A 12,062-nucleotide genomic window follows, 5' to 3' on the forward strand; every position below is an offset into this window, starting at 1 on the left:
GAGGGTGTGTGTGTTTGTAATGAAGTCTAAGTAAATATTGTTGCCCCCGGTGTCCCTCGTTCAGGTTCTGTATCATTCCTCTCGTCTCAAGAATCACAAATCATTTCCCCGAATTAGACACAGGAATACCTAAACCTTCCCATCATGTCTCGTCTGTATGTGCGTCTGTCAGACTATGTGCTGTGATGGTGTGTGAGTAAATACTGCTGCCCCCATTTCTTTCATTCAGGGTCTCAATCACTGCTGCTGTCTCGGAATCACAGGGGTCGTTTTTACATTTCCCCGAATTAGATGTAAGAATACATAAGCCTGCCTGCACTGGTGTGAGTGACTGTGTGTGTCCGCACATGCATGTATGCATGCTTGTGTCTAGGGAAACAAGGGCCGTATGTTTCCATGGTCCTCTTGTCCCCTTAAAGAGCTGGCTTTACTCCTGATAGAAGTGGAATTAACAAATAGTCACATGGGAGCTGCGCTGCTATTTTGGCTGCATTAGCTCGTCTGTGAGGGCTGACGGTGGACAGGACACGATTTCAGAATCCAAACTGTGACTTTAGTAACATCTACTAATGAGGCCATGTGAGACCGGGTTAATGGCAGGGATTAGAATTGATAATGGATTGATCGGACATCTGGTGTCTTTATCAGGGTCACTGATGGAGTTGTAAATGAGAGGATAATTAGTAAATGGTTTTAACTGGTTTGGCAAGTAATGATACATATGTTCAGTTCCATTAAAACTTTTTTATTTAGAAACTTTCTTGATTTATGACCTAATAAACTTAATCTTCCAATCTTCTTTACTGCATTGTTGGGATGGTAAAACATCAGCAAAATGACATGTAATGTACTTTTACATACCAGTTTCTCAATAATTTTGCAACTGGTTAAGTGCTATATTGACTTTAGGATAGTTAGAAAGTTGTAAACAACATAACTTGAATGAATTGACCGTTAATGAAATAGAATAGACTGTAGGTGGCGTAAAATATAATCATGTAAATGATTGTGTGCAGATTAAAGCTGCAACTATTTGTCGATTACTTGAGGGATGAATCGCCTATATCAACTATTTTGGCAATTGATTGTTTTGAGTCATTCTTTAAGAAAAAATGCCAAAATTGTCTGATTCCAGATTCTTAAATACAAATATTTTCTGGTTTAGTCTTCTAGCAAATATAAGTTGAATATCTTTGGGTTGTGGACAGTTCGTAGGGACAAAACAACATTTGAGGCCGTCATCTTGGGCTTTGGGAAACAGTGATCAACATTTTTTCACCGTTTTCTGACACTATAGACCAAACAACAAATAGATTAATTGAGAAAATAATCGACAAATGAATTGATAATGAAAATAATTGTTGGTTGCAGCTCTAAAGCTGATGTTTGATGACAAAGGTCATTTCATCTTTACGAACCATGAGACGTCTGTTATGTTAAATGCCACATCTTAACGAGCCACACTGATGATCCACACATGAAACATTGCTTATTTGCCTGACAACATTTCAAAGATTCATTGGTGTCTACTTTGACCGCGCCAGAGGTAATTCACTGACACACCGGGATGTGTCCTTTCCAGCTATTAAAGTACCTCATTTTTAATTGACTGAACAGCGGGAGGATTGTTGTCATTGTCGAGTTATTTTCGATGAACGCCGGCGTTTGTGGTCTCAGCCGGTTGTATTAAATCAGACACAGCTTTACAACAGATTGACCCTCCCAGCAGCAGACATGAGAACACAGCTATGGCATCTGCCAGGACAGGTGTGTGTGTGTGTGTGTGTGTGTGTGTGTGTGTGTGTGTGTGTGTGTGTGTGTGTGTGTGTGTGTGTGTGTGTGTGTGTGTGTGTGTGTGTGTGCGCGCATGCATTCTTGCATGCAAGTGAAATCATTTTAGTGAAAGAAGGATTTTCATTCTCAGTGGGTGTGTGTAGAGTTGTGTGTATATGAAAGCTCACACTGAAGAGAGACTATAAATCTTTTATGCATCTTTGTGTGTGAGATTGTGTTAGTGAAAGAGGGGGTCTTTTGTGTTTGTGCGCCTATGTGCACGCATACACATGCGATTTGTGTATGTGTTGTACGTTCAACACCCCCCAGCTTTGACAGTGGTGTGTTCCTCCACAGGTGCTATTTCAGTCGGCCGACTGTCATCCCAAAATGCTTTTCAGCTGAGTGCTTTTCAAAACAATCGTCACTGGTGCCCCAGGCTCTTTTTACAAGGGCCCTCTGAGGTTTAACGTGCCGCCTCTGATCTGCTGATCAGCAGAGTGGTGTATGCTCTGTGTGTGTGTGTGTGTGTGTGTGTGTGTGTGTGTGTGTGTGTGTAGAGGGGTTCAAAACAGGAGATTGAGGGGTCCTTTGAATCTATTATCCATTCATCACTCAACCAAGCAGGTCAATTAAGACCAATATTCTTATTTAAAATGACAACCTGGCAAAAGACAAAAGATGTTTTGGAGAAGCGGCTGGGGGAGTGGATTGAAATAAAGAATACATGAGAGCAACATGACAACAAGTCACACAAATCTCTAATAGATGGGGCCAACAAATAACTGAACAGCTGGGAGAAGGCGGATATCACAACAAGGCTGAGCCACTCATCAATTAGCATGACAGGGTGCAATAACGCACAGCTAATGGGTACAGCTCATGCGCAGGCACACAGGTGCACGTGCAAAAAAAATAAGACATTTTTAAAGGCATGAAATTAAAGGGAATTGCAAGCTGTGAAAAGTCAAGTCAGACAAGTGCTGATTTTACAGTGGAAAATTAGAACTGAGTATTAAAATGTGTAGATGGTATTATGTTAAACGGCTTTGTAAATGTGCTGAACTTTTTCCCCAATTAACATCTATTCTGAAGATTTTGATCAATGTTTAATTTTTGGGTGTTTTTTATTAATCTGTGGTCAACTGAACTAGTTGTTATTCATCATGGTTGGATTCTTTAGTCCTCCTGAGTCACTTCACAGCAGGCTTTAGTGTTACAGACTCCACTAGCACCACTTTAACAAAACTACATCTTTTGCTAACGTCGGAAGGGGCAGGTGCTCTGAAGCCAGCGTCCTCAGGTCTCAAGGCAGGTTGTCAGGCTCATTTTATTTTTTTTAAAAACAGAAAATAGAACAGGAAACTGTCACCTGTATGCTGTGTAAGACTGATTTGAAATACTTTAGTACTCCACAGCACTCGCTTTTACTTTTATCAGGTCCAAAACTGTCTGGAACAAGTGCAGCTTCTGACTGCAGTTTCATAGAAATTGACATCTACAAATTGCAGTTTTTATTTTAAAAAATGCGGTCAGCACTTTTTAAACTTTAAACTGCAGTTTTAGCAGCAAGTGTTAATGTTATATGATTTAGAGGACATCCTGTACAGTTTGCATCTAATTCTGTGCCGATTTAAAGTATTAAAGTTAAACCTAAAGTTGATTTGGTCAGAATTGGTCAGTGTCTGTACCCAGTCATAGTAACTCAAGAGTTTAGTAGTGTGTGGTTGGAGGATGAGCAATCAGAGCAAACATCCTTCTGTTTTCATTCAAACTTGCCACTCATGGCTTTAAGTAGGTGCAGAGACTCCCAAATTCAGGTGTATTAATATGCACATTGTCTAAGTTTAAAGATGGTGTTAAAGCTTTAAAGATAGTAGCAGTAGTTGGTGGCAGTGAATGTGTGTGTGTGTGTGCATACAGTAGAGTAAATTCTGCTTTATGCATACATGCATATGACAAGGCATGCCTTCTTATTTGACATTTGAACTCCCTTGACCTCTCACAGCTGAAAGAATGCAAACCGACACCTGAACTCTCACCTATATTTTGGCCTGAAAGTGAAGGATGAGTTAGGATGGGGATTATGATGTGAAAAATTCAGAGTTTTCTATTCACAAAGCTCCCGTCCTGATCCTTTAGTCTGCGGGAGCACTTGTCAGTGAGCTACTCAATTACTGTCCAGTCTAATTACACTGTATTAACACAGAGGAGCAGAGAAGTGAAAGAGGCAGGAACATAAGAAAATTGGGTGATGGTTTCCAGTCTGAGAAAAATGGGAAAAATAGTCATTTTCAGTTTTTCATTTTAACAGATGGTATACATTTACAGAGTAGAAAAAAGTAAGACGAGCAGGGAAGATGAAAATGGAGAATTGACTTTGGGCTGGGCAATATGACCAAAAAAAAATCAAATCTAGATTCCGCCCCCAAGCGAGATGCTTCAACTAATTAGAGCACGAACATTACAGCACCTTAATAATCTTAAAAATCATTTTCATAGAGCAGAGAAGTCCACACACTAATTAATCTGCTCCTTATGTTTGTGTTTTCAACAAGACTTCAGTCTAATATCGGCAAATCGCTGGCTAGCTAGCAGTAGCACTGGCTACATGGCGGGGACTGACTGGATAAAGCAGAATCCGCACTCTTCTCCGTCGACGGCCGTGGTGACAAGAGATAGTTCCTCATGAACAAATACAAACCAAGAGCTGAGTTCAGTGTGCAGTCTTTCTTTTTTTCTCCCCTCTCATAGATGCACAGATAACTCTGAGATCCAGCTAGCCGCCTTGAGTCTGGAGATACCTGGAATCACAACAGTCCTTTAAACTGTCCGCACCTGTAACCATTCACATCACAGTTTACACACTTTATGGGACTATCATGAGAATTACACACTATAGGAATAAGATTAGGTAACATGAGTCCTCTGTTGAGCTTTTTCAGTTGTTTGCCTCTGCCTGTATGAGTGGCATGCACGGTGGTGACTAGTGTAGTCATCAGAGAGAAGACATACACACCCTCTTGTACCCCCCGGGGCTATGTGTTTGCATTGGTCTATATAGTGTGTGTGTGTCGGTATGCGCACGCACACACACACACACACCATCAGTTGCACACATTCCAGCGTCATGGTCAAACGACTTGTCTTTCACACAGTTCATTCCTTAAAGCAGTCTGTCCTGCTGGAACTGACAGCATATGGAAAACCTGTCTAAATGAGTCCACACATCAATTACATCAACGCATTCTCACCTCGCTCGCCTCCTCCCCTCGCCTCACTTTGCTTTCTCTCTCCATCTCTGTCTTTCCCACATCTCTCTATTCATCACTTCTCTGCCCTTTCCTACCGGCTATTCTCTGCTCATTCCAGCCTTCACTTCTGTCTCTGTCCTCTTACGGCGCTTCTCTTTTGCTCTTTTATCACGGCAAACAGTGTTACAGGACAGTGACGTTGAGCTTATATACAGACTAGACTTTAAAGTTTTCTTTGTCAAGTCGACTGGGAACAACTTAACAAAACTGAGCTAGGGAGGGAGGTTTGTGATCTAATTGTGCCACCAATGACCTGTCGTATGCATATGCATCAATCCATAGCTTGAGTCACAGGAGCTGCAGTGTATCTTGGTAGTGATCAGATTGAAAACAGCACTTCATGAAGTGTAAAGGGCTACACTGGTGTCCACATGTTGCTTAGGGTACCAGTGAGAGGTTGAAATACGATCCAGAAAGGCCGTTTGAATAATAAATCTACGGGCTTGGATGCTCATCAGATGCCAAAACACTGCACAGCAGTTCTGTAGTGCAACTTTCAAAAGTTATGACAATGATTTTATCTTCTGTTGCAACGATTGCTTGTAGAATTATCTTTTGCATGTTATGAGGTAATCTTACAGGAATGTATGTATTTGATTGGCCAACACAGTGTCGTATTGCATTGGGGAGGCAAAAGTTGCGTTTTTGTTTTTTTGTTTTGGTTTTTTTTGTTGAATGTCAGAAAACCAAGAAAAGCAGCAAATTACATTTGTGAGACTTGAGTCCACAGAAGTTTTTATGCTTGGACAAATGACTCAAACGATTAATTTATTACCAAAATAGTATTTTCCTGTCGATCAACTAATCCAAACAGCAGTTGTTTAGAGACAGAGGAACATCCTGTTCACTATCTGTGCCCACATTTTCCCACCATGACATTTACTGCATATTTGTGACCTTTATGTTCGCAGCCTGCGTCTATAGTCATTCTTAGATGTAATAATTGATACAATAGAAGGACAACAGCTTCCATTTTTCATTGTCAAACATGTTTTAAAACATGGAATTTTGATGTGATGCAGATTAAATGAACATCTGCTTTTGGCTCAGTTCTTACGCTTTAATTTGTATCTCATCACAATGACTGTTTCCACAGCTTTTTTTGTTTGTGCTGTACACTGACAAAAAGCCACTGTGTTTCCCATTTTAACTCAGAAGAAACAAGTATTTTCATTCATGACTTTAAGGCCATAAATATGGCATAATTCTCTGATTTTAGAGGTATGGAAAATGGCTCAGAAATGATTATATTTGTAGTGAAAGATCATGACAGTAGAGTTAGTTTGGCTCTGAAGGTTTCTTTACCTGTATACTCAACCTGAGACTTATTCTATCTTCCTGTTTACTTCCCTTTCTCCTAAACTAGCAGGAGACAGGCTAGTCATTTTGTGTGCATAAAAGCTTGGCAGCACAATTTAGTGTGTGCGTGCTTAGGCCAAGATGTGTGTGTGTGTGTGTGTGTGTGTGTGTGTGTGTGTGTGTGTGTGTGTGTGTGTGATTGTGTGTGTTTGTGGCGAGACCTTGACCTTGACTGCAGTCCCTAATGGAGGAGGCTGTTCTGTGAGTGACTCAAACTCCCCCCGCTCTACAGTGGTATGTAGCAGCCCATAAAGCATGCTTAAGTCCCACTCTGGTTTCAGGGAGTGGAACGCCCCTCCCCATCCCGCCGCAGCCCGACCCCGCCCCTTTCACACTCTGAAATAGCCACGTCCTTGTCCCCACACGCAGCACAGTGTGAGTCGGGGTCTGTATATATGCGGCCGCGGTTGATTGAGGAGCAGATTGCTGGTGACAGGTCACACCGCGTTCCGTCCCTCCGACCCCCCAGATTAACGACCCGGAGCCCCCCCCTCCCCTACCATCGAGCCCTCCCCTCCTCTGGGCCCCCACCTGTTAGGATCCCTCTGCTGCTCAGATCTCCCTCTCTTACACACACACACACACACACACACACACACACACACACACAGTGAACAACCTGCGTTAACAGAATTCTCTTATTTGTCCGTCACTCACTCTGCGGGTGATAAAGGCCATTACGAGTCATTAAGGTGTGTGTGTGTGCGCTTGTGTGTGTGTGTGTGTGTGTGTGTGTGTCGCCCAGCTAGGATGTGTGTGTGTGTGTGGGTTGAAAAGACGCCTGTCACAGCACGCTCTCATAATTGCCCTCTTAGCCAATTATCCCCCATTTAAAAGCAAGTCACCTGCTCTGCTCTCATGTCCACACAAATGCATTCACACACACCACACACAACAGAATAAATAACATAGAAACTTAATATTTAATCATTGTTTGTTCCTGAGTGATGTGTTTGTTTACTGCGCTGTAATGCTTTCTGTCCGCTCTCTCCTTCAGATTCTCATGCACACAAAAGACATGGTCCAGAAGGTGGGTCATTAACAAGCTTTTTATTATTCTGGTCCTTAATTTAATATAAAATATAAATCTTGTAATTCAAGTAATCGTGTCTATCCCCGATTTGAAGCTGATAAATTGTATTTTTTTTGGACTCAGATGAATCTGGAAGTCATTTATGGAGATACTGACTCCATTATGATCAATACCAACAGCAAGTCCCTGGAAGAAGTCTTCAAGCTGGGCAATAAGGTGTGTTTAGATATTAGATTGCTTCTCAAATGTGACAATTTGCTGATTTTCTTTCTCCTATATGACAATAAATTGAATATCTTAAGGTTTTGGTGTTAGTCAGACAAAACAAACCAATTGAAGATATTATTATATTAGATCAATTGCAGCCCTAATGTGTTTGTCAATTGTGTATTTCTTTGTGTTCTCTCATCATATATACAATGCATGCAGCAGTAGAAAAGTTGTTATATTGATATTTGATATTTTGCATACCCTATACGCTTTTTTTTTAATTTGCAGGTGAAGGCAGAAGTAAACAAGCTGTACAAACTACTGGAGATCGACATTGACGGCGTGTTTAAGTCACTTTTACTGCTGAAGAAGAAGAAATACGCAGCCCTGGTGGTGGAGCAGCATGGCGAAGGCCGCTACAGCGTCAAGCAGGAGCTCAAAGGCTTGGACATTGTCCGCAGAGATTGGTGTGACCTCGCCAAGGAATGCGGCAAGTACGTCAGATAAACCAAATAGAGCTGTGACTGAAAGCTCTGTTTGGGTTTTTCTTCCCCAGTTGGTGACCAATTATAATGTTGGTTGCGAGTGGTTTTACAGGTATTCACTGATCTTTAATGAACAGTATATCTGATAAAATCCCTCTTCTTTCATCTGTTCTTGCAGCTATGTCATCGGTCAGATCTTGTCGGACCAGAGTCGTGATGTCATTGTGGAGAACATCCAGAAACACCTGGTGGAGGTGGGAGAGAAGGTAGCAAGCGGAGACATACCACTCAACCAGTATGAGATACACAAGGTGAGTAAGTAGGCTGAGTCATATGAGTCTGTGAATCCCCCTACAGCTTCAACCCTCATGTCTAGTGTGCACAAAGTAAAGCTGATGAACAAGAGTAGCAAAACATAAGAACCTGTACTTAAAACACACATGCAGTGACAAAGCGACACATTTTTCACCTTCATCGTCACTTTCCTGTATTCACCTCCTACTCCTCTTCGCCAGGCACTGACTAAAGATCCTCAAGATTATCCGGATAAGAAGAGCCTCCCTCATGTCCATGTGGCTCTGTGGATCAACTCCCAGGGCGGACGCCGAGTCAAAGCCGGAGATACAGTCTCTTACATTATCTGCAAGGTGTGTGCATGTTCAAATACTAACTCCAGAAATGCATGAACATCACCGATTGATTACATACACTAATATAATGATATCCAAGGAAAGATTTAAAATGTACCACTTACCACTCACACTACATTATGTCTCCTTTCTTCCCCCAGGACGGCTCCACACTGGCAGCCAGTCAGAGAGCCTACAGTCTAGAGCAGCTCCAGAAGCAGGAGGGTCTCGGTCTGGACACCCAGTACTACCTGGCCCAGCAGGTCCATCCTGTGGTGTCCCGCATCTGCGACCCCATCGAGGGTATCGACAGCGTACTCATAGCCACGTGGCTGGGTAAGCTAATGACTATGTTATGGTAGATCACTGAGTGTAAAACTTGGAGAGTAATGAAATGAAATGGGTGAAGAGTTTTAAATGTATGTTATCGTCATCAACTAGCATGTGACAAGCATTTTCCCTGCTCATCCCCGTCTATGTGTAAGAATTGCTTCTACTTATTGTTGATGAATGTGAACAAGAGAGAGGACAAACCATTAGTAGTATCAACCAGAATGGCCTGTCTTCCTTCCAAGGTCTGGACCCAAGTCAGTTCCGCACTCAGCAGCAGTACCAGAGAGAGGAGGAGGCCGATGGCATGCTGGGAGCTCCAGTCCAGCTGACTGACGAGGAGCGCTACAAAGACTGCGAGAGGTTTACTTTCACCTGCCCTCAGTGCGGCACTGACAACATCTATGACAATGTCTTCGAAGGAGCTGTGAGTAGACGTCTGCCTGCAGGCAAACAAGTCTCCCATTAATATTCTGCTGTGTATTAAAGGATTCACCTGATCACAGAGAAAATATGGCAACATTAATTATGGTTTTTAGCCTTCAGAAAGTTATGGTAAAGTAGTACCATTCTGCAAAACCAGAAATATTATGCCCTTTTTCCACTCAGTGAAGTTTTCTCATGACACATTTCAACCACATTAACATCATTTCCAACCAACATAAGATGGTGTTTTGATAGGGGAGTCAAAGCTAAGACTTAATCATTGAAACATCTCATTTCTGTCATGAATTACTCACAGAACAGTCGAATACTTCTATTTGCCAAAAGTGCCAAAGCACTGTTGATTCTACAGTTGATTCAGTTACAGCTTAACCATTGTTGTTCTTCAAAAGATTTGAATCATTTTAGTCATTCATTTGTCTCTAACGCTGAAGGCCCAGACCAGTACAAGGATATACTGGTAGCTGGAAAGACAACTAAACTTTTTCTCCAAGAGGAATGAAAAATATGTGCAATCTAATACCAGAGTTTACACCATCCCAAAGGAAATGTTGCCAAAATATCATCAGACGATCATCTTTCTAAAAGCTCAACCCTATTAAAATCTTGTTTGGATCTGAGAGTTGCACTTGAAATATACTTGAACCTGTGTAGCCGTAGCTTAGGCTGCAGCAGAAGAATAAGTGGTGGAGTCAGCACACACACACAAAGAACCATACAGAGATATTGAGAAGAGATGGAAATGAAAAAAAAAGAGAAGATTGATTTTTTATCAGTAATGGTGTGTTTCACTGGTGTAATGGATTAATCACTAGAGCCACAGATATAGAGTATGAGCGTGGAAGAATGGTGCTTCCGAAGGCATTTCAGTCAAACTTCCTGTGAAGGATTCATGCTTTAGTCATCCTCTATATTGTGTCTGTATTTTTAGACAGCTGCCTGGCTCCAATACGGACTCTGTTTTCATTGGCATAGTTTGGACTCCACAACTTGAAAAGCCGTTCCTTAACCCCTGCTGCTCTATGGACACGTACACACACACACACACACACACACACACACACACACACACGACCTTGGTCTGACAAATGGTAGGAGATCTGTGTGTGTGCGTGTGTGTGTGTGTGCGTGTGTGTGTGCGTTATCAGTTTCTAATGAGGAGTAGGGCACACAGCTTCTTCTTGTCTGAAAGACACTAATAAAACTGACAAACCCCTGTCTTCTGCTGGCGTAGAGAACTTGCATTAAATTAAAAAAAGGAGTATTATTACACACACACTCTATAAAAAAAGGATGATATCATTACTTGCACAGCAGATGCACTGGTAGGTCTTTGTGAGATGAACACAGACACACACACACACACACACACACACACACACACACACACACACACACACACACACACAAGGAAACAACCTACTTCATACTTTGATGTTTTGAACAGTAGAAAACAGTCTTAAAGTGACGGTTGGTTATCTGTAAGAAAGTATATCATCGTCAGAACATTTCCAAAATTTATAGACTTAACTATCTGATTACTCGTTTTGTTTTTCCACCATGTCTTAGATGCCGGTATGCACACACATACACTGAGAAACTGATAAGACAGTAAGTTAATTAGGGTGGCGAACATGGTCTAACAGCTCAGTGAGAGGGGAGGACAGATGGGGCCTTGACTCCACCACTGACACAGAGCCAGAGATGGTAGGAGGAGGCGGTGATGGATGATGGAGGACAGACATAGGAGGAAAGTTGTTTGATGGGGGTAGCAGGGGAGAGGGGGATGAAAAGATTAAGTGTGGGAGATAAAAAAGCTGGATAGAGCTACAGGGATTTCCCTGAGTTCAGTTTTAATTGAGCGTTAGGTATCCCACATCGGGTAGTTAGATCAACACACTGTGAAAGCTGCACGTTATCAAACCGGGACACGGATGAAAACAGTCCTGCAAGACAGTTGACATCGTAAAACCTTTCAAAACGGCTTTACAGTTTTGCAGAGGGATATTTAGGGTGTTAACGTGAGGTGGTAAAGATGACAGTTGGTTGGATTGTAGGCAACACTCGGAGGAGGGATGAGTGTTAAGATACAATCCTTGGATGACAAGTTATTTATTGGAACGTCTCCGTAAGCTTCACTCAGAACTTTGGGTGTTTTCATTTAATTACTCAGTCATGAAATAACTGGCAAGTAAGTGGTGCGTGATTTGTGTAGATACAACTTGTTTGGGAGGGAGACTTCTGTTATCGAAATAAAGTTCGGAATGAAACGAGTAAGATAAAAGAGTAGCAGGGGAGGCGATCATGAAGAGGGAGGCTGCTTTCATCCAGAGAAACATGAAGAGGAGGAGAGATGGAGAGGATTAATGCATGTAGCTGCATATTAGTGGAGTCAAATGAGTTGATTGACTTTAACTGGCAGAAAAAAACTGTATTTTTTTTCCAAAAAGGAATGATGTAGGCAAACAAAACAAAAAAATGTGCG

At 41.9% G+C, this 12,062-nt stretch overlaps 1 protein-coding gene across 1 annotated transcript in view; it reads left to right on the forward strand.

Annotated features, from left to right (window-relative positions):
- Nucleotides 1-12,062, forward strand: part of pola1 (polymerase (DNA directed), alpha 1) — a 58,483-nt gene that overhangs the window by 17,088 nt on the left and 29,333 nt on the right. The window contains exons 27-33 of the mRNA XM_044339921.1: nucleotides 7,444-7,476; nucleotides 7,603-7,695; nucleotides 7,978-8,183; nucleotides 8,353-8,485; nucleotides 8,690-8,821; nucleotides 8,965-9,139; nucleotides 9,379-9,560. Coding sequence (XP_044195856.1) covers nucleotides 7,444-7,476; nucleotides 7,603-7,695; nucleotides 7,978-8,183; nucleotides 8,353-8,485; nucleotides 8,690-8,821; nucleotides 8,965-9,139; nucleotides 9,379-9,560 — 954 coding nt within the window. The remainder of the gene's footprint in view (nucleotides 1-7,443; nucleotides 7,477-7,602; nucleotides 7,696-7,977; nucleotides 8,184-8,352; nucleotides 8,486-8,689; nucleotides 8,822-8,964; nucleotides 9,140-9,378; nucleotides 9,561-12,062) is intronic.

This window comes from Thunnus albacares, chromosome 21 (assembly GCF_914725855.1).
Source record: "Thunnus albacares chromosome 21, fThuAlb1.1, whole genome shotgun sequence".
NCBI classification, from domain to species: domain Eukaryota; kingdom Metazoa; phylum Chordata; class Actinopteri; order Scombriformes; family Scombridae; genus Thunnus; species Thunnus albacares.